The sequence below is a fragment of the Thalassophryne amazonica genome, chromosome 7 (genome assembly GCF_902500255.1).
Source record: "Thalassophryne amazonica chromosome 7, fThaAma1.1, whole genome shotgun sequence".
NCBI lineage: Eukaryota > Metazoa > Chordata > Actinopteri > Batrachoidiformes > Batrachoididae > Thalassophryne > Thalassophryne amazonica.
The window spans coordinates 16,211,745-16,239,552 of record NC_047109.1 but is presented as its reverse complement, the minus strand read 5'-3'; the positions used below and the strand labels follow the sequence as shown (position 1 = coordinate 16,239,552).

Below are 27,808 nucleotides of genomic sequence, written 5' to 3'. Positions count from 1 at the left end.
GTGTTACGTCTCAAAAGCATCTATGTTTGCAAAGCAGAGTGCTGCCCTCTAGTGTTTGTCAGTATTCCTGTTTGTCTGTGTGAATGGATCAGGTCCGCAGCTGCTGATTGTTCATGTAAACTTTGCAGATCGCCAACGCCATGGTGAGCACGTGGCAGGGTCCGCCGGCGATGAAGTCACTGTTCACCAGGATGTTCTGCTGTAAGAGCTGTCCAAACATTGTCAAAACCAACAACTTCATCAACTTCCAGAGCTACTTTCTGCAGAAGGTAGGACAGGCTCCAGTAGACGTGCACAGAAGCAGAGCGTTGTTTGTTGGCATGGCGTGCACAGCTCAGTTTTTTGGGGGGGTTATGCAATGTTTTCGCTGCTACAGGAGAAATGGTTTTGCTTCTGAGCACTTGCTGCTTAATCAAATACATCTTCAGCAAGCGATGACTTCAAGACATTTGCAGCGTTTAATGTTAATTCACGTAATCGCCAAAAAAGTCACAAACTGCAGCCAACTTAAAGCTTCATTGACTCCTGTTGACAGGGAGTGGAATAACAACTCTGCTCAAGTGACAAAATCCAGATTTTTCTTCTTTTTGAAGCTGGTTTGTCTATGTTAAGCATTTCACAATAAAAATTGTCGGGTGGTGGGAGGAATAGGATTTGGGGAAAATATTTCAAGTTTGAACACTTAAAGTGTTTCTTTCATTTAACGCTAAACTAAGAGTAATGTAGATGCTCCTTTATTACCCAAACTACAGTAGTGTTCAGAATAATAGTAGTGCTATGTGACTAAAAAGATTAATCCAGGTTTTGAGTATATTTCTTATTGTTACATGGGAAACAAGGTACCAGTAGATTCACTAGATTCTCACAAATCCAACAAGACCAAGCATTCATGATATGCACACTCTTAAGGCTATGAAATTGGGCTATTAGTAAAAAAAAAAAAAAAAGGAGAAAAGGGGGTGTTCACAATAATAGTAGCATCTGCTGTTGACGCTACAAACTCAAAACTATTATGTTCAAACTGCTTTTTTAGCAATCCTGTGAATCACTAAACTAGTATTTAGTTGTATAACCACAGTTTTTCATGATTTCTTCACATCTGCAAGGCATTAATTTTGTTGGTTTGGAACCAAGATTTTGCTCCTTTACTAGTGTGCTTGGGGTCATTGTCTTGTTGAAACACCCATTTCAAGGGCATGTCCTCTTCAGCATAAGGCAACATGACCTCTTCAAGTATTTTGACATATCCAAACTAATCCATGATACCTGGTATGCAATATATAGGCCCAACACCATAGTAGGAGAAACATGCCCATATCATGATGCTTGCACCACCATGCTTCACTGTCTTCACTGTGAACTGTGGCTTGAATTCAGAGTTTGGTGGTCGTCTCACAAACTGTCTGCAGCCCTTGGACCCAAAAAGAACAGTTTTACTCTCATCAGTCCACAAAATATTCCTCCATTTCTCTTTAGGCCAGTTGATGTGTTCTTTGGCAAATTGTAACTGCTTCTGCACATGTCTTTTATTTAACAGAGGGATTTTGCGGGGGATTCTTGCAAATAAATTAGCTTCACACAGGCGTCTTCTAACTGTCACAGCACTTACAGGTAACTCCAGACTGTCTTTGATCATCCTGGAGCTGATCAATGGGTGAGCCTTTGCCATTCTGTTTATTCTTCTATCCATTTTGATGGTTGTTTTCTGTTTTCTTCCACGCGTCTCTGGTTTTTTTGTCCATTTTAAAGCATTGGAGATCATTGTAGATGAACAGCCTATAATTTTTTGCACCTGCGTACAAGTTTTCCCCTCTCCAGTCAACTTTTTAATCAAACTACGCTGTTCTTCTGAACAATGTCTTGAATGTCCCATTTTCCTCAGGCTTTCAAAGAGCATGTTCAACAGGTGCTGGCTTCATCCTTAAATAGGGGACACCTGATTCACACCTGTTTGTTCCACAAAATTGACGAACTCACTGAATGAATGCCACACTACTACACCCCCTTTTCTACTTTTTTTTTTTTTTTACTAGTAGCCCAATTTCATAGCCTTAAGAGTGTGCATATCATGAATGCTTGGTCTTGTTGGATTTGTGAGGATCTACTGAATCTGCTGGTACCTCGTTTCCCATGTAACAATAAGAAATATACTCAAAACCTGGATTCATCTTTTTAGTCATATAGCACTACTATTATTCTGAACGCTACTGTACACTAACACTTTGCACAGTTCTGTTAAAGTACGCTGGCATCTTAGCAGATTCAGCCTGCAGCAGGATGAAGGCACAAACATGAACTGGTGACAACTGTCTTCTTATTTAGGCTGTCCTCTGAGCTGCTGTTTTGTCTTTGTTGACCATGTCAGACAATGCCAGTTGCCATGGCGTTACTCAGGGATGTCCAGAACCTCTGTCCCAAAGAAGTGCTGAACTTCATCCTCGACCTCATCAAGTATAACGACAACAGAAAAAACAAAGTAAGGAACCGAATTTCTGTGGACTGTGTGACTGACTCGAACCAAAGATGGTCACAGTATGTCCTTTTTGTTCTGTTTTTAATTTTATTCTACACAGAATTTAAAACCTTAATTTATCATTTTATAAAGAGTTACTGCCTCAGGTGGAGGAGATCAAGTATCTGCAGATCTTGTACATGAGTGGGGGTAAGATGGAGCATGAGATCGATAGAATGATCAGAACTGCGTCTGAGGTCCTGCAGCCGCTGTACTGCACCATCATGTTGGAGAAAGAGTTGAGTCAGAAGGCGAGGCGCTCGATTTAACCGTCAGTTTACACTCCTATCCTCATGAGCTTTGGGTAATGACCAAAAGAACAAGATCATTGATGATTACAAGTGATGGAAATAAGGTTCCTCTGAGTGGCATCCAGGCTTAGACTTAGGGACAGGGTGAGAAACTCAAATACCCAGGAAGGACTCACAATGAAAGAAGCCAGCCAAGGTACGTTGGGCATCTGGTGAGGATGCATCCTGGTTGTCTCTCTAGAGAGGCATTCCAGGCACGTCTAAATGGAATGAGGCTCCAGGGAAGACCCAGGACACGCTGGAGGGATTGTATTTCCCAGGTGGGTTGGGAACGCCTTGGAATCCCCCCAGGAAGAGTTAAAGGACTTGGTTGAGGATCTGGTAAGTAATGGTAATATGGTAAATGGACTGCATTTATATAACATTGGTCCATCTGCATCAGACGCTCAAAGTGCTTTACAAATAATGCCCCACATTCACCCTGATGTGAGGGTGCTGCCATACAAGGCGCTCACGACACACCGGGAGCAGCTAGGGGATTAAGGACTTTGCCCAAGGGCCCTTAGTGATTTTCTGGTAGGGCTGGGATTTGAACCGAGGATCCTCTGGTCTCAAGCTCAATGCTTAACCACTACACCATCACCTCCCCTGGGATGAGCTCCTGATTCTGTTGCCACTGTGACCTGGACTCGGATAAGCAGCGGAAAATAAATGAAAAAAGAGTTATGAAAAGTATTTTGTGGTCTTAAGATGAAGTATTGTATATTTTAATATCTGTTACGGAACACCTGCAGAAGAACAATGAATACATGAATGTGTTCATTTCTCTGATTTCAGTCTTTTGCTCTTTGACTTATTTTCATTTTGTCCTCATCTGGCTTCAGTTTTCAGATAACTACTACCGTGCTGAGCTGATCGAAGCGTTGACCAACTCTCTGACTCCGGCAATCAGCATCAACAATGAGGTGAGGACCGTGGACAATTTAAACACAGACGTCCGTTTCATCTTGGAGGAAATCACCAGATTCCTCAACATGGAGAAACTTCTGCCGAGCTTCAGAAACACCATCACTGTCAGGTTTGTTTCCAAATGTTTTTATTCTCAGTCTGATGAAAAACACTCTTTCAAAAAAAAAAAATCACATTAGCTGAAAGGTTGTGTTGTTTTTCTTGACTTGGAAAATATGAATGAAACATTTAATATTTCACAGGATGTCAGTCAAAATTAGAGCCCAGTCGATATATTGGGTGCTCTGTAATATCGACCAATATGAGCCTTTCACGAACATCCGCATCACATTTATTTTTGCTGATATGAAAACTTTTATTTGACCAAATAATACAATTAAAAAAAAAAAAAACTATTAAAAATAGTGTCACTATGTAGTTTATCCAGCAGAGGGTGCGGGCGCTCCAGTGGGACTCCCTTCACCCTTTGGTAACATTAGCTAGTACAGACAGAGGCAAAGCGACTAGTTGCCATTCATTTTCAATGAGAGTGGACGTTTCACAAAGATGAGAGACCAGTGGTCGCTTCACTGCCAGCTAGGTGGGGTCAAAATAGACAAGAAGTCTATTTTATGCAAATGCTGAGTGAAGTGACACTGCAAATGTCAATCAGCGTGACGGTAGTGTGATGTACATTCATTGATATTGAATACGTGTGTGTGTGTGTGTGTGTGTGTGTGTGTGTGTGTGTGTGTGTGTGTGTGTGTGTGTGTGTGTGTGTGTTATTTATAATGAAGTTCATGTTTAAACTGTAAACTATTAAACCTCAAAAACATTTCTTTGTCACAAGGGTTTAATAACAAAATGTTAGTAATCACTGTTGTTTTTATGTGTACATCGGCAGATCTCAGTGTCATAAATTCTTTTTTTGTGTTGCCGTTTGTTGGTATGGGTTAAAGTTCTCCGTCACCACGACGGATTGCCATCATTTGGAAAATTTAACCACACATACGCGTGCACACGTGGTGCCATGCGTGTTTTGGGGCCGAAATATGATAGTCTCGCTGTCAAAGCAACATCCCGTTCTGCGCTAATCAAAGCAGCAGCAATGTCAGCGTGGACTGCGGAGGAAGGGACTGGGTGAATTTTCACTCCTCTCCGCTCTGCTTAGTGCTTGCCATGAGCCACAGTCCTTCTCCTCCCTGCCTTTGTGGGAACATTGGCAGACCTTCCCCAAGTAGAGCAGGGCGTGGCTTTGCTTTGAACCAATGAAGCAATGATCCGACTCACTGTTTCGATGGTTTTGCTTTATCTTAATTTTCCCCCGCTAAAACCCTAAAGAGCATATGTCTGTGAGTAAGATTTACATTTTTTTATATTAAACCGACCTGTTATGGTCTTCTAAAATAGTTGATAGATGTATTTTATAACTTAAGAACAGGACCGATGCTAACGCGTTAGCATGTCTATGGCGTTTTCGATGTTAAAGTTAGCATTAAGCTGTTCGCATCTCAGCACAGTCTGTGTGCATGTTTTCTGTATAATAAATAATTCATGGCTTAGTGTTTGTTGTCGTAAAAGAGTCAAATGTATTACGAATTGTATTTTTTTTATTTATATATTAATAATAATAATAATAATACCAACAACAAAAGTAATAACTAATATTGCTACAATACAATTTTAGAGAAACAGACAAAAAGAACCTGATAAAACAAAACACAACAGAAAAGGTAAAACCAAGTAACAATGAACATAAATAAATAGAAATAGAAATAAATAATTTTTAACTTTGAACCCCCGAGTGACTCTTAAACCTCTACTTCATCCCTGTTTTATTTAAGTTTAATGACAGTTTATTTCGGTCAAACCACATCTAAGCTGTGTTTTTACACAAGAAAAAATAAAATGCAGTAAACTGCACATTTGTGTCTTTTTTCATGAAAATAACTTATTAAAGGTCACATATTACACTTTAGTTAGGCCTTTAAAATACTTTTGTGGACTCTTTTTGACGAGAATATAACATCATAACTTTATTACAAGCTCAAATGTTAATGTTGCGTGATAAAGGCCTTTTAATAATAACTCACTTCAAGAAATAATGGCAAAACTCACATGTAAGTAAAAAAAAAAAAAATGTTTGATCGATTACTAAAATAATCGTTAGGTGCAGCCCTAGTTTGTTTTACAAGTGCGAGCATTTTACAGATTAAATGTGAATAAGCCAGTTTTGAGTTTCTCAGTGCGCATGCGTTTTCAAAACTGGTGACAGTGTTACTTTGTGCACAGCAGAATAACATTGTCAGTTGGTTTAGGCCCTAATTTTGTATTTTATTGACTGTACAGTCAACAACACAGCACCCATTTGGTGCATTCACCGGATTAGAACAGATCAAAATACTACAGAAGACAAAGAATTTTTACTTGACAGTTTGAAGTGAGTTTTCTTTGTTTCAGAGGGCTTCATACCCATTAAAATTCACTAGAATATACAAAATTTGACTTGCTCTTTTAAAAAATTTCTGGGGGAGCACCCCCAGACCCCCCATAATCAATAGTGTGTTTTTACTTCACAGATTGAAGTGACTTTTATTTGTTTCAGAGGGCCTCATAACCATTAAAATTCACCAGAATATACAAAATTTCAATCAATCAATTTTTTTTTTTTTATATATATAGCGCCAAATCACAACAAACAGTTGCCCCAAGGTGCTCTATATTGTAAGGCAAGGCCATACATTAATTATGTAAAACCCCAACGGTCAAAACGACCCCCTGTGAGCAAGCACTTGGCTACAGTGGGAAGGAAAAACTCCCTTTTAACAGGAAGAAACCTCCAGCAGAACCAGGCTCAGGATGGGGCAGTCTTCTGCTGGGACTGGTTGGGGCTGAGGGAGAGAACCAGGAAAAAGACATGCTGTGGAGGGGAGCAGAGATCGATCACTAATGATTAAATGCAGAGTGGTGCATACAGAGCAAAAAGAGAAAGAAACAGTGCATCATGGGAACCCCCCAGCAGTCTACGTCTATAGCAGCATAACTAAGGGATGGTTCAGGGTCACCTGATCCAGCCCTAACTATAAGCTTTAGTAAAAAGGAAAGTTTTAAGCCTAATCTTAAAAGTAGAGAGGGTGTCTGTCTCCCTGATCTGAATTGGGAGCTGGTTCCACAGGAGAGGAGCCTGAAACCTGAAGGCTCTGCCTCCCATTCTACTCTTACAAACCCTAGGAACTACAAGTAAGCCTGCAGTCTGAGAGCGAAGCGCTCTATTGGGGTGATATGGTACTACGAGGTCCCTAAGATAAGATGGGACCTGATTATTCAAAACCTTATAAGTAAGAAGAAGAATTTTAAATTCTATTCTAGAATTAACAGGAAGCCAATGAAGAGAGGCCAATATGGGTGAGATATGCTCTCTCCTTCTAGTCCCCATTAGTACTCTAGCTGCAGCATTTTGAATTAACTGAAGGCTTTTTAGGGAACTTTTAGGACAACCTGATAATAATGAATTACAATAGTCCAGCCTAGAGGAAATAAATGCATGAATTAGTTTTTCAGCATCACTCTGAGACAAGACCTTTCTAATTTTAGAGATATTGCGTAAATGCAAAAAAACAGTCCTACGTATTTGTTTAAAATGCGCTTTGAATGACATATCCTGATCAAAAATGACTCCAAGATTTCTCACAGTATTACTAGAGGTCAGGGTAATGCCATCCAGAGTAAGGATCTGGTTAGACACCATGTTTCTAAGATTTGTGGGGCCAAGTACAATAACTTCAGTTTTATCTGAGTTTAAAAGCAGGAAATTAGAGGTCATCCATGTCTTTATGTCTGTAAGACAATCCTGCAGTTTAGCTAATTGGTGTGTGTCCTCTGGCTTCATGGATAGATAAAGCTGGGTATCATCTGCGTAACAATGAAAATTTAAGCAATACTGTCTAATAATACTGCCTAACGGAAGCATGTATAAAGTGAATAAAATTGGTCCTAGCACAGAACCTTGTGGAACTCCATAATTAACTTTAGTCTGTGAAGAAGATTCCCCATTTACATGAACAAATTGTAATCTATTAGACAAATATGATTCAAACCACCGCAGCGCAGTGCCTTTAATACCTATGGCATGCTCTAATCTCTGTAATAAAATTTTATGGTCAACAGTATCAAAAGCAGCACTGAGGTCTAACAGAACAAGCACAGAGATGAGTCCACTGTCCGAGGCCATAAGAAGATCATTTGTAACCTTCACTAATGCTGTTTCTGTACTATGATGAATTCTAAAACCTGACTGAAACTCTTCAAATAGACCATTCCTCTGCAGATGATCAGTTAGCTGTTTTACAACTACCCTTTCAAGAATTTTTGAGAGAAAAGGAAGGTTGGAGATTGGCCTATAATTAGCTAAGATAGCTGGGTCAAGTGATGGCTTTTTAAGTAATGGTTTAATTACTGCCACCTTAAAAGCCTGTGGTACATAGCCAACTAACAAAGATAGATTGATCATATTTAAGATCGAAGCATTAAATAATGGTAGGGCTTCCTTGAGCAGCCTGGTAGGAATTGGGTCTAATAAACATGTTGATGGTTTGGATGAAGTAACTAATGAAAATAACTCCGAACAATCGGAGAGAAAGAGTCTAACCAAATACCGGCATCACTGAAAGCAGCCAAAGATAACGATACGTCTTTGGGATGGTTATGAGTAATTTTTTCTCTAATAGTTAAAATTTTGTTAGCAAAGAAAGTCATGAAGTCATTACTAGTTAAAGTTAATGGAATACTCAGCTCAATAGAGCTCTGACTCTTTGTCAGCCTGGCTACAGTGCTGAAAAGAAACCTGGGGTTGTTCTTATTTTCTTCAATTAGTGATGAGTAGAAAGATGTCCTAGCTTTACGGAGGGCTTTTTTATAGAGCAACAGACTCTTTTTCCAGGCTAAGTGAAGATCTTCTAAATTAGTGAGACGCCATTTCCTCTCCAACTTACGGGTTATCTGCTTTAAGCTACGAGTTTGTGAGTTATACCACGGAGTCAGGCACTTCTGATTTAAAGCTCTCTTTTTCAGAGGAGCTACAGCATCCAAAGTTGTCTTCAATGAGGATGTAAAACTATTGACGAGATACTCTATCTCACTTACAGAGTTTAGGTAGCTACTCTGCACTGTGTTGGTATATGGCATTAGAGAACATAAAGAAGGAATCATATCCTTAAACCTAGTGTAATGAAACTTATTCCCCACTGCTGGGTAGTCCATCAGAGTAAATGTAAATGTTATTAAGAAATGATCAGACAGAAGGGAGTTTTCAGGGAATACTGTTAAGTCTTCTATTTCCATACCATAAGTCAGAACAAGATCTAAGATATGATTAAAGTGGTGGATGGACTCATTTACATTTTGAGCAAAGCCAGTAGAGTCTAATAATAGATTAAATGCAGTGTTGAGGCTGTCATTCTCAGCATCTGTGTGGATGTTAAAATCGCCCACTATAATTATCTTATCTGAGCTAAGCACTAAGTCAGACAAAAGGTCTGAAAATTCACAGAGAAACTCACAGTAACGACCAGGTGGATGATAGATAATAACAAATAAAACTGGTTTTTGGGACTTCCAATTTGGATGGACAAGACTAAGAGTCAAGCTTTCAAATGAATTAAAGCTCTGTCTGGGTTTTTGATTAATTAATAAGCTGGAATGGAAGATTGCTGCTAATCCTCCGCCTCGGCCCGTGCTACGAGCATTCTGACAGTTAGTGTGACTCGGGGGTGTTGACTCATTTAAACTAACATATTCATCCTGCTGTAACCAGGTTTCTGTAAGGCAGAATAAATCAATATGTTGATCAATTATTATATCATTTACCAACAGGGACTTAGAAGAGAGAGACCTAATGTTTAATAGACCACATTTAACTGTTTTAGTCTGTGGTGCAGTTGAAGGTGCTATATTATTTTTTCTTTTTGAATTTTTATGCTTAAATAGATTTTTGCTGGTTATTGGTGGTCTGGGAGCAGAGTAATGAGGGGATGGCAGGGGGAGAGAAGCTGCAGAGAGGTGTGTAAGACTACAACTCTGCTTCCTGGTCCCAACCCTGGATAGTCACGGTTTGGAGGATTTAAGAAAATTGGCCAGATTTCTAGAAATGAGAGCTGCTCCATCCAAAATTTGACTTGCTCTTTTTAAAAAAAATCTGTGGGAGATCCCCCAGACGCCCATAGTTTGAAGTGAGTTTTCTTTGTTTCAGAGGGCTTCATACCCATTAAAATTCACCTGAATATACAAAATTTGACTTGCTCTTTTAACAAATTTCTGGGGGATCCCCCAGACCCCCCATAATCAATACTGTGTTTTTACTGAACAGATTGAAGTGAGTTTTATTTGTTTCAGAGGGCTTCATACCTGTTATTATTCACCAGAATACACAAAATTTTACTTGCTCTGTTAAAAAATGTTCTGGGGAGCACCCCCAGACACACACCCCCCACCACCCTTTTGTGTACCTTCATGTTCAGGTGTGCATTCTTTTTATGCTTTGTCTCTCTCTCCTTAGAGGCTATTTAGAATAGATTTGTATACTGTGTAATGTGTTTATTGTATTTATTGAGGAAAAAAGAGTGTGTGCCCCCACTACACCACATTTTAGGGAATTGCTGGCATTGATTTTTGCCAGGAAAAAATTTCAGTCAGATGAAAATTTATTGCTTTAACCCATGCTTTAATATCGATATCAACCTTCAAAAATCTATATCAGTTGGGCTCTACTCCAACTACATCTAACCTTCAGCTAATCAGAAATGGTTTAAAGCGTTCGTTCTTATTAATTATGACACGTTGTGCTTCTGTGTATAGCTCGTGTTCGCGCTGAAATGGGAAAGAAAGTTTTTACTTTTTCTGCTCCCTCTGCTTGGAATGTCCTGCAGTCTGAACTGAAGCTGTTGTGTTTGATTTCTCTGAAAGCTTTCCGCTCTATTTTAAGAGACCGCGAATGGAATTCTTTTAAACAGTGCCTGTGGTTTTAATTTTTAAATTGTTTTTATTTCTATATTGCTACTATGACCAAAGTTATTGTTTTATCTGTAAATTGCTTGTATTGTATTAATTTTAATGTTCTCTTGAATGTTAACCTGTCTATTATGACGTGTGCTGCTGCCTTTCTTGGCCAGGTCACCCTTCTAAAAGAAGTTTTGATCTCAGTGGGCTTTTATCTGGTTAAATAAAGGTTATAATAATAATAATTACTAATATTATTGAAAGGCCATAAGATTTGTCAGTCAACAGAAAAAATAATCAAATATGTGAATTACTACTTATAGTAATTGATTTTTGCATTTGTTGCATTAGTTTTGAGTTAAATAGTTTTGAATTTGTTTGAAATGCTTTGAAACCAGAGAAATATTTTTGTCGTTCGACAGCTCAAAATAACACTGTAATGACTTAAAAGGGTTTAACGATAACTGTGTAAGCTAGTACTAACCTGGATATAACCAGTTTTAAACCAGCAATAGTCTGGTTTGAAGTGCAGTTAAGATGCTTTTAATCACATTTTTACACTTTGGTCTTGATGGGTTTTTGTCTTTGTTGAACCTTTGTGAGTTTGGCTGACTGATCATACTTTTTTTTTTTTTTGCTATATAATTTTAGACTGGTTGCTCAGAGTACAGTACTTGAAGATATGATTTCTGGGGAATTGTGTGTTCTGTTTTGAACAGTTGATGATTTAAATGTTTTATTAATCACAAACTTGTGTCACCCCAACCTGTTTGGTTGCAGTTGTCTCAGAGCAATTCGCCAGCTTCAGAAGAACGGTCACATTCCCAGCGACCCGTCTCTTTTTAAGTCCTATGCTGAGTACGGACACTTTGTTGATGTTCGCGTTGCTGCTCTGGAGGCTGTGGTGGACTACACCCGAGGTTTGTCCAATGCTCGCTTCACTTATTTAGTCATATGACGTCAGCCGATGGCGGCGGGATGATGAAGTGTGGCTGGAAGTTGTTTAGTTGCAGTGTTAACCAGACTGAGGTGCTGCAGAAACAACACATTAAAAACACTTTTTTTGCTTTGTCAAATTCTCACCATGTTGCTCATGATTGAAGTTACTCAGGGTTTTGTTTGTTTTGTTTTTTGCCTGCCATAAGGCCAGAAGGGTGATACAGAAGCACGTTCAGTCATTGTCATTCATCATTGGTTTTTATCCCCCGCTGGCCAAAGGCCTGAAGAGGAACTATGTCGTGGTGATTTCCGCCTGTCCATCCGTCTCAAAAGGTGTAAGTGTTCTGAAATCAACTCCTCTCACATTTCTTGGAGGAATTTCATGAAACTTGGTACAAGTCCTTGCTATAGGTTGGTAATATGCATATAATCATATCATTTGACTTGGGCCCATTTTGAGTTATGGCCCTTGACTCATAAATCTAGACTCAACAGTTTCATGAGTGGGTGCCTGCATTCTGAAATCAACTACTTTGTAGGAGGACTTTTGTGAAATTTGGTACAAGTCCTTGTTATAGGTTGGTAATAAGCATATTATAATGTTGTTCGAGTTGGGCCCATTTTTCCAGAGTTATGGCCCTTGATTAGCAAAATCTAGACTCCATCAGTTGCCTGAATTCTGAAATCAGCTCCTTTCACATTTTTAGGATGAGTTTCATGAAACCTGGTACCAGTCCTTATTATCGGTTGGTCATATGCATATAATCATATAATTTGAGTTGGGCACATTTTTCCAGAGTTGTGGCTGTTGATTAACAAATGTAGACACTGCAGAAGTGCAAATATTCTATTTATCTAATTCCCGGTGTGGTAGCGTGTTTTGGTCAGTGACAGCTTCTTGTTTTTACATTTACAAAACCAGTATGAGAAAACTATAAGCGAAGTGCGCAACGCATCTGCGCATGCGTGGGTCAAACCGGGGCAAAAATTCCAACTACCAAACTCACACCGCTCTCATTGAATTTCGTATACAGTAGCATTAGCGGACTGTAAAAGTTAAGGCTTACAGGGATTGTTTCAAAGGCTTTAAGCCTTAAGCGACACATACAGTAATGACAGGTGCGCATTGTGCTGTTTTCAAATGCTCAGACGGAATTTTTAGGCTTGAAAGTTGGCTGAAAACACACGATTGTAATGCTCTGCCGAGTCCACACAGAGATGGAAAGAAGAAGAAATGTGGTTGTGAACCTCCGTTCATTCTACACAATTTCTCCACAGAAAAGAAAGATCCAGACGGACGTAAAGGTTTCTTGCACACATTTATTTTGTCAATATCCTGAAACCGTGCCGAATTATAATGTGGCTGATGACGCTGTTTTTGTGCGTCGGCTTATGACTGTAATGTCGCTCCATGAATGACGTGGTGCGTAATATTGTAAAATTAACATGTTCTATAAACGAACTGCATGCATGCACACATCATTGTATGTCTGTCAACTTATCAAAACAAACATGACACCAAAGAGGTTATATGCGAGACCCACCTTCCTTGTAGTCATTACGAAGCCAGCAGAGTAGCGATTTCTCATCCCTGCTTAGCAAATATTCTGCAGTATCCACAGTTTCAGACTCTGGACTTCGTCTAACCATCCGTCAGTTGCCTTCAAGGGGTCAGAAATTTGTTTGTCTCCAACTGTCTACAAGGACTGGTCATTTTCGACAGCAGCTCTCTTTTCCTCCTTCGTCGGCACAAACAGTAGTTTCTGTAACGATGCAGCACACGCAAGCGCAGCCAGCTCTTCTTTCTGTTTCTGTCTACTGCCTACATAGTTGTAGTTGTAACAGGCAATCCGCGGAGCTTACAAAAACACTTTAAATCATCAGTTTTCCAGCAGTTGAAATGATCCAAATCATAGCACTCCTCACTGCTTTCCGCCTTCATAGCTTGTGGATTGGTAGCCGAAAAATTTAGCATACCCATAATGCTGTGCGCAGCCTGAGATGTGCACTTCACTTATTGACTTCAGAGAGTATCTCCTAATTTACTGACCAGAGTGGTCCACAGGCCGTGTTGTAACTGTGCAGCGGCGGACTCTCGGTGTGTGAGCGTGTGTCGACATCGTTGTTGATGAGATGTTTTTCTACGCTCATGTTTGTCTTGTGTTTGTGTGTTTTTTCAGTGGAAAGAAGTCCAGCTGAGCTGCAGTGGCTGCTCAGTATGGTCCAGAATGACTCGACACATTATGTCAGGTCAGTCAGCGCGCGCACACATGCACACACACACACATGCGCAGCTTTGACTCTTCTGTTGGGATGTCAGGCTGCACTAATGAAAAGTGGATCATAATGATGAGACACAGTCAACATTTATCTTATCTGAATGTCACCTGGACTGCGTTTCTGCCCCGGTCAGTTTGTGGCGTTTGTCTTCCATAATGTATTTTAATTTATTTTGTACTGGACCTGACAATATACTTTCTCATGTTTTTGACTCCAAAACAAAATCTATTTCACTTCTTGCAGGGTCGTGAGCAAATGTGAATTACATTCTTAACTTTATGAGCTGATTATACACACCTGACTATCTGTACATTTGCTGTTCAATCAGACACAAGATCCTGGAGATGCTGTGCAAGAATCCACCTTTCACCAAAATGTCAGACTCCGCTCTGTGTAACGAGTCTCTGGTCGACCAGCTCTGGAAGCTCATGAACTCAGGTGAGCACACGCACCCCGTCTGTACAGTCCATGGGACAAGAAGGTTTTCTGTACCACTTAAACACCATAAACAACTCTTACAGTCCAGCCTCAGTGTACCGTGGCCTACACAAAAATGTATGGTCACATTGAATAGAATACAACATTATTTGTCTGATCAAGGATTCCAAAACTGTAGAGCAGGGACGATCTACAGCACACCCTTAAAGTAGCCACAGTGCTTCACTTTTTCAGATCCACCAGGTCTCTTCTTAGAGCTGGCTGCCCAGCAATCAGGTGAGAAGGGCCATAGTCAGGGAGGTGACCAAGAACCCGCTGGTCACTCTGTTAGAGAGGAGAACCTTCCAGAAGGACAACCATCTCTGCAGCAGTCCACCAATCAGGCCTGTATGATAGTGTGGTCAGACAGAAGCCACTCCTTAGTAAAAGGCACATGGCAGCCTGCCTGGAGTTTGACAAAAGGCACCTGAAGGACTCTCAGACCATGAGAAACAAAATTCTCTGGTCTGATGAGACAAAGATTGAACTCTTTGGTGTGAATGCCAGGCGTCATATTTGGACGAAACCAGGCACCATCCCTACAGTGAAGCATGGTGGTGGCAGCATCATGCTGTGGGGATGTTTTTCAGCAGCAGGAACTGGGAGACTAGTCAGGATTGAGGGAAAGATGAATACAGCAACGTACAGAGACATCCTGGATGAAAACCTGCTCCAGAGCGCTCTTCACCTCAGACTGGGGCAACGGTTCATCTTTCAGCAGGACAATGACCCTAAACACACAGCCAAGATATCAAAGGAGTGGCTTCAGGACAACTCTGTGAATGTCCTTGAGTGGTCCAACTAGAGCCCAGACCTGAATCTGATTGAACATCTCTGGAGAGGTCTGAAAATGTCTGTGCACCGACGCTCCCCATCCAACCTGATGGAGCTTGAGAGGTGCTGCAAAGAGGAGTGGACAAAACTGCCCAAAGATAGGTGCACCAAGCTTGTGGCATCATATTCATGAAGACTTGAGGCTGTAATTACTGCCAAAGGTGCATCAACAAAGTACTGAGTAAAGGCTGTGAATACTTATGTACGTGTGATTCCTTAGTTTTTAGTTTTTTAATAAATTTGCAAAAATAAAAAACTTTTTGATGTTGGCATTATGGGGTGTTGTAAGTGGAATTTTGAGGTAAAAAAATTTAATTTATTTTGAAATAAGGCTAACAAAATGTGGACAAAGTGAAGTGCTGTGGATGCTTTCAGGATGCACTGTATGACTGAATATTGTGGAGTAAAAACAGCTAAAATGGTGACAAAGGTCCATTTCCATTTGTACAAGGATCAAACATTAAAGTTGCTCCAGTGTTGGTGAAAGTTGATGCAAATTATTGGTTGAGCTAATAGGATTAATCAAGAGTTTGTACCACCTGTTGTGCTTAGTTATCATGGCACTGGGTAACATGTCACATGTAGTAGAATCCAGTGGGTGTCGACCTTTTTTGTCCATTACTTTGGAGAACAAACATAAACATGGTCAAAACTGTTCCATTTATTAAAATGTATCATTAGACATTTCTGTAATTTTTGCACAGAGTCGCCCTCATGTCTGCTGTGTGCTGTTCACGTCTTAGTTTTGTGTGTCATGCAGATCTGTCATGTTCTTTGGCTGGTTTGCCGTTTTTCGTTCCACCCCATCACTCCACACCTCAGTGGTTTCCTGCTCGTCCTTTCAGGTACTTCCCATGATTGGCGGTTACGCTGCGATGCTGTGAATCTCTACTACTCCTTGTTTGGCCTGATGCGGCCTTCTTGCTTGCCGTTGCCTGAACTGGGCCTCGTCCTCAATCTGAAGGAGAAGAAGGCTGTGCTCAACCCTACCATCAAACCGGAGCTGGGCGTAGGCATCGTCATGGACACACCGGCCAGTATCGGTATCCACGGAGTGGGCATGAGCTTCTCAGCTGTAAGTATGCCACAGATGGACCATACCAGGAGTGACAGAGCAGTTCTGGAAGTAGATGGAATATAGTTTGTGAAACTAATGGAATAATCTACTTTAATACAGAACCCCAATTCCAATGAAGTTGGGACGTTGTGAAAAGTGTAAATAAAAACAGAATACACTGATTTGCAAATCCTCTTCAACCTATATTCAATTGAATGCACCACAAAGACAAGATATTTAATGTTCAAACTGATAAACTTGATTGTTTTTGTGCAAATATTTGCTCATTTTGACATGGATGCCTGCAACACGTTTCAAAAAAGCTGGGACAGTGGTATGTTTACCACTGTGTTACATCATCTTTACTTCTAACAACACTCAATAAGCGTTTTGGAACTGAGGACACTAATTGTTGAAGCTTTGTAGGTGGAATTCTTTCCATTCTCGCTTGATGTACGACTTCAGTTCTTCAACAGTCCAGGGTCTTCGTTGTCGTATTTTGCGCTTCATAACGCACCACACATTTTCAATGGGCGACGGGTCTGGACTGCAGGCAGGCCAGTCTAGTACCCACACCCTTTTACTACGAAGCCACGCTGTTGTAACACGTGCAGAATGTGGCTTGCAATTGTCTTGCTGAAATAAGCAGGGACGTCCCTGAAAAAGACGTTGACTGGATGGCAGCATGTGTTGCTCCAAAATCTGGATGTACCTTTCAGCATTGATGGTGCCATCACAGATGTGTAAGTTGCCCATGCCATGGGCACTAACACACCCCCATACCATCACAGATGCTGGCTTTTGAACTTTTGTCCAGAGGACACAACATCAGAGGCATTTCTGGACATTGCTGATGTATGGGTTTCGCTTTGCATGGTAGAGTTTTAACTTGCACTTGTAGATGTAGCAGCGAACTAACTGACAATTGTTTTCTGAAGTGTTCCTGAGCCCATGCAGTAAGATCCTTTACACAATGATGTTGGTTTTTAAGACAGTGCCGCCTGAGGGATCGAAGGTCATGGGCATTCAATGTTGGCTTTTGGCCTTGCCGCTTACGTGTAGAAAGTTCTCCAGATTCTCTGAATCTTCTAATTATATTATGGACTGTAGATGATGGAATCCCTAAATTCCTTGCAATTGAACATTGAGAAACATTGTTCTTAAACAGTTGGACTATTTTTTCATGCAGTTGTTCACAAACTGGTGATCCTCACCCCATCTTTGCTTGTGACTGGCTGAGCCTTTTGGGGATGCTCCTTTTATACCCAATCATGACACTCACGTGTCTCCAGTTAGGTATTCTTTGAACATTCATCAACTTTCCCAGTCTTTTGTTGCCTTGTCCCAACTTTTTTGAAACGTGTTGCAGGCATCCATTTCAAAATGAGCAAATATTTGCACAAAAACAACAAAGTTTACCAGTTTGAACATTAAATATCTTGTCTTTGTGGTGTATTCAATTGAATATAGGTTGAAGAGGATTTGCAAATAATTGTATTCTGTTTTTATTTACATTTTACACAACGCCCCAACTTCATTGGAATTGGGGTTGTAGCTGAAATTCCCCAAAATAAAAATACATAAAATATATATTAGCAAAGTTATTAGTGCCTCTATTGTGAGAAACAGGATTTATAATGTGTTTAAAAATACTGACATACATGCTAATGTTAGCCCAATAGCGACATTTGTGCAATGCCAAAGGGTGAACGTTAGAATGAAAACTTCCAATAGCAAGTCCCTTCAGCTTCTCCCTTGTTTCTGGGTCGCCACAGCAGAGCCGACGTGCATCTGCATGCTGATTTGTTTTTGCAGCGGATTTCCTTCCACATTACATGGCGAATGGGCAGCGGCGGTGATGAACTGGGAATCTTCTGCACTGGAAACAAGTGCACTCACCCTTATCCATCACCCCTACCTGGCAATGGGATTTTATGTGCTTAAAAAAACATACTTGGTTACAGTTTTGCTTAGACAAATTTTACTGCACATCTTCAGGTAATTTTACAAGTTGCCTGTAAAATAAAATTACTAACTGTAGTTTTTGGCTAAAAAGATTATATTGTACCTGTTTCATCCCGAATAGCAAATCTGGGTGTGCTTTGGAGCATCACAGTAGCTCCTTAGTACATGTTTGGTCAATCTTGAACAAACTTGGTATGTGTAGTAGTTATGGCCATCATCGGCACCAAATTTGAAATCGGGGTGAAATTTTCAAGCTTTTAAAACATGTCATCTCAGTTCGCCAAATCGGCGTCATTATGCGGCCACTTTCCGGGTGATTGTAGTCTTAACAGCTTTGGTCATTTTCAGACGTCTTTAAATGAGGTACTCCTAATGAGTACAGCTTCATACTTGTTTGACTGTGCTCCAATGGGGTAAAAAATTGAAGCCAAGCAGCATTTATTGCAGTTCTGGCTGAGGACAGAACTCCTTACTGTCATTGTTGGACAGGTTGCCAGGTCTGCACTTTATAAGTAATAGAATGGTGCCCTGTGGAATAGGGATGTTGTGCTGTTTTTAAAGCATTAATGACTGTAATAAGTGGAAACATGGGACAGAGAGAGGCCGCAAACTTCAGGTGGCAAATCTGCTCTCACAAGGGGATTTTATTTTAATTTGCTAACTCCTGTGTCCATGGATACGTATTCCTAAGTGTAGTTCAGTTCTAACCACCATCAGAGATGCCGCCAACAGCAACGTTTGACTGTTTTCTCTATAATTCATGGGTTAAAGTTCTCCGTCACCACGAAGGATTTCCGTCATTTGGAAAATTTAACCACACATACCCACGCGCACGTTGTGTCGTGCGTGTTTTGGGGCCAAAATATGATACTCTCACTGTCAATGCAACATCCCATGCTGCGCTAATCAAAGTAGCAGCAATGTCAGCGTGGATGGTGCCGCACTGCGGAGGAAGGGACTGTGTGAATTTTCACTCCTCTACGCTCTGTTTTCTGCTTGCCATGAGCCACGGTCCTTCTCCTCCCTGTCTTCGTGGGAACATTGGCCGACCTTCCCCAAGTAGAGCAAGTGACCCTTTTTACTGTTTGTGTTTTGGCGATGGTGAATCTGATCAAAACTAATCCACTAAGTCGGCGTGATGTCATTGTTTTATAATTGCTATGGCATGGACATTCGGAACCGAACTGAAAGATCAGCACGAGCGAGTCCAGCAGAGAGAGAGAGGTTTTTATCAGTCGGACCTGCAGCCCGGAGGACCGACGCCCAGCCGGTAACAGACGGTGGCAGCAGCAGAGAACGAGCCACTTGGAAGAAAAGTACTTAATCAGTGAAGTTCCACAAAAACCACACATGAAGGATATAGTCACAGTCACAGAGTCACAGTCAGTCAGAGCTGCGTGTCGTCAGAGCGAGCTGCAAAAAGTTTGTACCTGAGTTTTCAGAGGTGGTGTTTGTGGTTGCCATCTGCCACGCCGGTGTTTGCCAACCCGGACACCTCAACCGGCAACTTAGCCCCGCGACTGGACAGCAACAACGTCCGAGGCCCGCCCAACGTGGTGAATTCACTGAGGCTGCGCGCTGCGTCATTAGAGCCGCGCATCACGAGTGCCGCTTCCCCGAGGCCTCGTGCAGCCACCGCGGATCCATCAGCGCGGAAACACCGAGGCCGCGCGGCACCAGCGCAGTGCAGATCCATCCCGGTGACAAACAACGCAGGCTGTTAACATCGGCGATCGACAAGCTGCTCATAAGCCGACCATGGGGCCTAAGAAGGTTCTGACAGCGGAGGAAGGTGACGATATTAAAAAATCTCTGGACTTTCTATCAGAGGAGATTTCTGTTGTGAAGCAGCAACAGAAATCAATCATGGATCTGGTGGAGGAGGTGAAGGCATTACGGCTCCAGAATGCCGAGAAAGACCGGCATCTGGTGCAGCTGGAAAATAGAGTGGCTGAATTGGAGCAATACACCAGAATTAACGACGTCATCATCACAGGTCTTCACATCAAGCCACGGTCCTACGCACGGGCGGTAACAGATGAGAGCGGAGGGGAGCCCAGTGAACAGGACGTCAGCTCTGTGGAAAAACAGGTTGCTGATTTCCTCCTATCTAAAGGTATAGAAATGGATTTAAATAACATTGAAGCGTGCCACCCTCTGCCCCGGAGAAATGACGGTGATAAACGAACCGTCATCATGAGATTCATCAACAGAAAACACAAAACAGCACTGTTAAAACAAGGAAGAAAACTGAAAGGGACAAACGTATTCATCAATGAACATCTCACCAAACGGAATGCCGACATCGCCAGGAAAGCACGCTTCTTGAAGAAACAGGGAAAAATCCAGCACACATGGACTTCAAACTGTAAAATATTCATCAAACTGAACGGATCACCAGAACAAGCAAAAGTCATGGCAATAAGGAACATCGAGGAGCTGGACAAATATGAACAATAGTGTTTCTTAAAGCGAGGATCTGGACAAATATGACCAATAAGGTATGAGGACACAAACACATCACAACACCATGACACAGACCAGAGGAACCTATTCATCTACTACATCATCTACATCTGGAGACAAGAAGGATATAACTCAAAGGATTGCTGATCATGGAAAAGTACATTTAAATACACAGACCACAATGTACTGGACTTGGAGCACGATATAGACCCGGACAATAATTTCTTCTCAAATATCAATGACAGTTGTTGCTATTATACAGATGAACAGTTTAATCGGATCATTAGAACGGATAACAAATTATCAATAATCCATTTCAACAGCAGAAGTCTATATGCAAACTTTAACAACATTAAAGAATATTTAAGTCAGTTTAAAAAAATATTTAACATAATTGCTATATCAGAAACATGGATCAATGAAGATAAAGGAATGGATTTTGAACTGGATGGATATGAATTTAATTGTGTAAACAGAAAAAATAAGAGTGGAGGAGGAGTGGCTGTGTATGTGGATAAGAACATGGATTATAAAATAGTAGACAATATGACAACTGTGATTGATAACTTATTAGAATGTATAACTATTGAAATATGTGAAGAAAAAAGCAAAAATGTATTAGTCAGCTGTATATATAGAGCACCAGGATCTAGTATTGAAACATTCACTGACTGTATGGGAAAAATGTTCTCAAAAACTAATCAAAAAACTGTGTTCATTTGTGGTGACTTAAATATTGATCTGCTCAATCCAAATAAGCATAAAATAACAGATGAATTTATCAGTATAATGTACAGTATGAGTTTATATCCAAAAATCACCATATAGGCCAAAATATTAAAATTAGTATTATTTGCAGATGACACAAGCATTTTTTGTTCAGGGGGGGATTTGCAGGAGTTACTGAGGAGGATCAGTATAGAAATGGGAAAATTGAAAATATGGTTTGACAGAAACAAATTATCATTAAATTTAAGTAAAACAAAATACATGTTATTTGGCTATTGTAATACAGACATACAGGTTCAGTTACAAGTCGAGGGGGTAGATATTGAAAGGGTACATGAAAATAAGTTTCTGGGGGTGATAATAGATGATAAGATAAACTGGAAGACTCATATAAAACATATACAAAGTAAACAGTCAAGAAGCATTTCAGTTCTAAACAAAGCGAAACATATTCTGGACCACAACTCACTCCGCATTCTTTACTGCTCACTGGTTTTACCATATTTACAGTACTGTGCAGAGGTATGGGGTAATACTTATAAAGGTACAACACAATCACTATCAGTAATGCAGAAAAGAGCTATAAGAATTATTCATAATACTGGCTATAGAGATCATACAAATCCACTATTTTTACAATCCAAATTCTTAAAATTCACAGACTTGGTTCATTTTCAAACAGTACAAATTGTGTATAAAGCAATAAACAATTTACTTCCAGCAAATATTAAAAATATGTTTTTTAACAGATCAGGGGATTACAGTCTGAGGGGGAAATTTAATTTAAAGCATCAGTGGGCACGAACAACATTAAAAGGTTTCTGTATTTCTGTCTGTGGGGTGAGGATGTGGAACAGATTGGGAGTGGGGCTCAAGCAATATCCAAGCATGAACCAGTTCAAACAGCGGTACAAAAATATGTTTTTTTCTGGGTATAGGGAGGAGGAAGGGTAATGAGGGTTAGGGTGTTTTTGTTTTTTGCTTCGGCTTGTAAATATATAGTATTTTGTATGTAAGTAGGTATGTGTAGGTGTATATTTATGTTTGTGTATATATATGTGTATATATGTATATGTGTATGTATGTTGATGTGTGTATGTATATATATATATGTGTATGTATATGTATATATATATATATATTGATATCGGTTTAGGTGTGTAGGAATCTATGTGTATATGTGGCAAAGGGTATTACTGGTTGTGGGGAAGAAGGGGTAGGGATAAATAAGCTGATGCTTCACCCTACCCCTTTTCGGACATGTTGGGTACACAGTAGGAACTTTTTTGTTGTTGTCTTTACTGATCTATCTTGTAATTGTTGTTGTATCAAATGTTCGAAATAAACAGTTTTCATTCATTCATTCATTCATATATTTTTTCTTTACTTTTTACACGAGGGGCCGTAACGTCAGCTTGTCGGTGAGCCGACGTGCTTGACACGGGTAACGCCGCGCGCATTTGAAGGAACGAGTCACGTCTCACAAAACGGAAGACATTATTTTTAACTTCAGTTGATGAACTGGCGAAGTGGCAGATATTAATGATTCAGTCCGGGTCTGACGGTTGGCTGCCCCTCGGAAAAGCCACGTTAATGAGGAACGAATAAATTCCGGTGGGACACGGCGGGCGAGTCTCATTTCTTGATCACACCAAGAGTCCTGGTTAGCGACTTCAATCCACAGAAAGGTGAGTCACAATTGATATCTTTAAATAGCTTTGATGAAGTTTAACTTGCGGTATGCTACGTTTGTTTTAGAGCTGAAACAACTAATCGATTAAAATCGATTATTAAAATACTTGTCAACTAATTTAGTCATCAATTAGTTGCTAAATAACTTTGTTTTACCGCAAAAATGTCATTTCTTCCATGTAATCAACCGTTTCGGCCGCACGGCTTTACTTTGAACCTTGAACCAATGAAAAAGTGCTTCGATCTGCTGGTTCGTTGGTTCTTGGTTTTATTTCGCTTTATCTTAATTTTTCCCACTTAAAACCCTAAAGAGCATATGTCTGTGAGTAATATTTACCTTTTTTATGTGAAATTGACCTGTTATGGTCTTCTGAAACAGTTGATAGATGTATTTTATAACTTAAAAACGGGACAGATGCTAACGCGTTAGCATGTCTATGGCATTTTCAATGTTAAAGTTAGCATTAAGCTGTTCGCATCTCAGTGCTCAGCGTTTGTTGTCGTAAAAGCAATATTGTATATTTTTTTTATTTACTTTGATTTAGATTTTAATAATAATAGCAACAACAACAATAATGGTAATAATAACTAATGCTACAATATAATTTTTGAGAAACAATGAACATAAATAGTAGAGAAGCTTGAATCTTCGACTGGACTGGGTTGCTTGACGCGAGGACGTTTCGCTTCAAATCGCAGAAGCTTCCTCAGCTAAAATTCTTGCTCTGGTGGTCTGACTTCTGTCTTGACTCTTGTAGAGAAAAATAATCAAGAAGTCACAAAAGCTGGAGTTTTAAACCTAACCAGACCCCTCCTACCGAGAGGCAGACTGCTATACGCTGGTGACTAAACAATAGCTCTAATTAGCACCTATTGTGCTCTAGTTAACACCCTCCTAATGACAGGGCAGCTGTCCCTCTCCTGATGGCTCCCTTGACGACTCTGCTGATGACGTGAATGACTCATTACCATGAACAAAAGACTGAAACTGCTTTGACCTGAGTACCCCATTGTAAACAGGGGATAAAGTGTGTCTCAGACCCCCTCCCCGGTTAAGGCTAGGTTTCAAACGTTTCACAAAGAATGCCTCCTTGACCCCTCTCTCAAACCATTTCTTCTCTCTGGCTAATATTTTAACTTCCTTGTCCTCAAACGTGTGGTTAGTGTCTTTAAGGTGGAGATGAACTGCAGACTGAGGTCCACTGGCGCCCTCTCTGCGGTGCTGGTATAGCCTTTTGTGTAAAGGTTGCTTAGTCTCACCTATGTAGTGTTCGTTACAGTTTTCCTGACATCTGATAGAATACACTACATTGCTCTGTTTGTAACTAGGGATCCTGTCCTTAGGGTGAACTAATTTCTGTCTCAAGGTGTTAACCGGTTTAAAGTAAACCGGGATTTTGTGCTGTCTGAAGATCCTCTGTAGTTTTTCCCCTACTCCTGCTAAATAAGGAAGAGACACTCCTCTTCTTCTTGTATCCGTCTCCTGTCTATCTGGTCTCTTTGTTCTCTGGGACTTCTGCACTTTGTCCAGGGACCATCGTGGGTACCCACATACTGTGAGGGCTTTCCGGACAAGTTGTTGTTCTTTAGCCCTTCCCTCTGCAGTTGTGGGCACCTGTAGGGCTCTGTGTTGAAGCGTCCTGATCACCCCGAGCTTGTGTTCAAGGGGGTGGTTTGAGCCAAAGAGCAGATATTGGTCAGTGTGAGTTGGTTTTCTGTAAACCCCTGTCTGGAGCTGCCTGTTCTCTCCAGTCGTAACATCACAGTCCAAGAAGGCTAAATGGTTGTTTCTGGCATCCTCACGTGTGAACTTGATATTGGCGTCCACCGAGTTGATGTGTTCTGTAAAGTCCTCAACTTCCTGTTGCTTGATTTTTAACCCTCAACATATCTGAACCAGTGACTGGGAGAGATGCCCATGAAAGACGTCAAGGCTGTCTTCTCCACTCGCTCCATGTACAGATTGGCCACAATGGGAGATACCGGAGACCCCATTGCACAGCCATGAATCTGCCTGTAGTAATTCCCCCTAAACAGGAAATACGTGGTGTTAAGACAGATCTCCAAGAGCTGGCAGATGTGGTCTGGTGTGAGTTTGATCCTTTCACGTAGAGACACATCCTCCAGCAGTCTCTCCCTCACAGCTGAGACAGCTTCAGCGGTGGGGATGCAGGTGAACAACGAAGTCACATCAAAAGACACAATTGTTTCATCTGCCTCCAGCTGCAGGTCCTTGATCTTGTTCACAAAATCTTGTGTGTTCTCCACATGGTGTTCTGAGTTACCCAGTAGAGGAGCCAAAATCCACTTGAGGTGCTTGGCCACATTGTACGTGATGGAATCTGTGCTACATACAATAGGCCTGAGTGGCACGTCCTGTTTGTGGATTTAGGGCAGTCCATAGATGCACGGAGTGGCGTCCCCAGGGTACAGTCTGTAGTATGTCTGCCTGTCGATGAGTCCCTCTTTCTCCAGGTTTTGGAGGTAGCTAATGATTTTCTTCTTATAGCCGCTTGTGGGGTCTCTCTTCAGACGTTCGTATGTATTGGAGTCACTGAGCAAGTTGTTGATCTTGGCCTCGTAGTCAGATGTGTTCAGTACCACCGTGCATCTGCCTTTATCCGCTGGCAGGATAAGGATGCTTTGGTCCTTTTGCAGTGCTGACAAAGCTTTCCGTTCTTCTCCTGTGATGTTGGACGGAGGAGGCTTAGCACTGTTCAGCACTGCTGTGACTCTTAGTCGGAGGTCCCCAGCTTCTGACTCTGACAAACCGTTATGTTTAATGGCTGACTCTACTGCAGTGATGTAATCTACTGTCGGTATATGTTTAGGGGTCACTGAGAAATTTAGTCCTTTAGCGAGCACATCCTTTTCTGTCTGTGTAAGAACCCTGTTGGAGAGATTCTTTACCCAATTTTCCCTGTTGTCTCTAATTTGTCTGGGTGTATCTTTAAAAATACTCCCACTGAAAGTACAGCTTTTCTGCACTAAAAGGATGTGAAACTTCCTGATTTGCTGCTCCTTACTTTTTAAATGCTCAGCCATTTGAATTTTAACTATGAACTTTGTGATCTTATTATGGGCCTCTTCCTCCACTAAAGTTTCTAACATTTTGTGCAGACTATCAAGATTATTTTGGAGGTCTAATATTTTAAAATGAAACCTTCTAATTCTAAGACCCAAAATCCTCCTAAGGTAACTGTGCTGGATCTTTTCTGCTGTGTGACCTGCTTCTAGTGCCTTTTGCTTCATGTATTTGGGAATAACATTGTTTTGTATGCATCTCAGGTTAAATCTTAAGTGGTTTCTAAAGTTAGCTATCTTTTTAGCAGTCTTTTCCAGCTTACGTACCAGTGCCAGGGCCTCATGCCCACAGTTGGTCGCAATGTTTCTGTGTAGGCTCTCAGTTGTCCAGGTGGTTTCCATAGTAGAGAAGCTTGAATCTTCGACTGGACTGGGTTGCTTGACGCGAGGACGTTTCGCTTCAAATCGCAGAAGCTTCCTCAGCTAAAATTCTTGCTCTGGTGGTCTGACCTCTGTCTTGACTCTTGTAGAGAAGAATAATCAAGAAGTCACAAAAGCTGGAGTTTTAAACCTAGCCAGACCCCTCTTACCGAGAGGCAGACTGCTATAGGCTGGTGACTAAACAATAGCTCTAATTAGCACCTATTGTGCTCTAGTTAACACCCTCCTAATGACAGGGCACCTGTCCCTCTCCTGATGGCTCCCTTGACGACTCTGCTGATGACGTGAATGACTCATTACCATGAACAAAAGACTGAAACTGCTTTGACCTGAGTACCCCATTGTAAACAGGGGATAAAGCGTGTCTCAGACCCTCTCCCCGGTTAAGGCTAGGTTTCAAACGTTTCACAAAGAATGCCTCCTTGACCCCTCTCTCAAACCATTTCTTCTCTCTGGCTAATATTTTAACTTCCTTGTCCTCAAACGTGTGGTTAGTGTCTTTAAGGTGGAGATAAACTGCAGACTGAGGTCCACTGGCGCCCTCTCTGCGGTGCTGGTATAGCCTTTTGTGTAAAGGTTGCTTAGTCTCACCTATGTAGTGTTCGTTACAGTTTTCCTGACATCTGATAGAATACACTACATTGCTCTGTTTGTAACTAGGGATCCTGTCCTTAGGGTGAACTAATTTCTGTCTCAAGGTGTTAACCGGTTTAAAGTAAACTGGGATTTTGTGCTGTCTGAAGATCCTCTGTAGTTTAGTGTTTAGGGGGAATTACTACAGGCAGATTCATGGCTGTGCAATGGGGTCTCCGGTATCCCCCATTGTGGCCAATCTGTACATGGAGCGAGTGGAGAAGACAGCCTTGACATCTTTCACGGGCATCTCTCCCAGTCACTGGTTCAGATATGTTGATGACACATGGGTTAAAATCAAGCAACAGGAAGTTGAGGACTTTACAGAACACATCAATTCGGTGGACGCCAATATCAAGTTCACACGTGAGGATGCCAGAAACAACCATTTAGCCTTCTTGGACTGTGATGTTACGATTGGAGAGAACAGGCAGCTCCAGATAGGGGTTTACAGAAAACCAACTCACACTGACCAATATCTGCTCTTTGGCTCAAACCACCCCCTTGAACACAAGCTCGGGGTGATCAGGACGCTTCAACACAGAGCCCTACAGGTGCCCACAACTG

The 27,808-nt window shown here is 41.1% G+C and overlaps 1 protein-coding gene across 3 annotated transcripts in view; it reads left to right on the top strand.

The window, feature by feature from the left end:
• Positions 1 to 27,808, top strand: part of taf2 (TAF2 RNA polymerase II, TATA box binding protein (TBP)-associated factor) — a 98,312-nt gene that overhangs the window by 58,591 nt on the left and 11,913 nt on the right. For all 3 annotated transcript variants that reach the window (XM_034173896.1, XM_034173894.1, XM_034173895.1), the window contains exons 19-25: positions 129 to 269; positions 2,366 to 2,476; positions 3,648 to 3,841; positions 11,485 to 11,624; positions 13,824 to 13,893; positions 14,252 to 14,361; positions 16,080 to 16,309. In XM_034173896.1, coding sequence (XP_034029787.1) covers positions 129 to 269; positions 2,366 to 2,476; positions 3,648 to 3,841; positions 11,485 to 11,624; positions 13,824 to 13,893; positions 14,252 to 14,361; positions 16,080 to 16,309 — 996 coding nt within the window. The remainder of the gene's footprint in view (positions 1 to 128; positions 270 to 2,365; positions 2,477 to 3,647; positions 3,842 to 11,484; positions 11,625 to 13,823; positions 13,894 to 14,251; positions 14,362 to 16,079; positions 16,310 to 27,808) is intronic.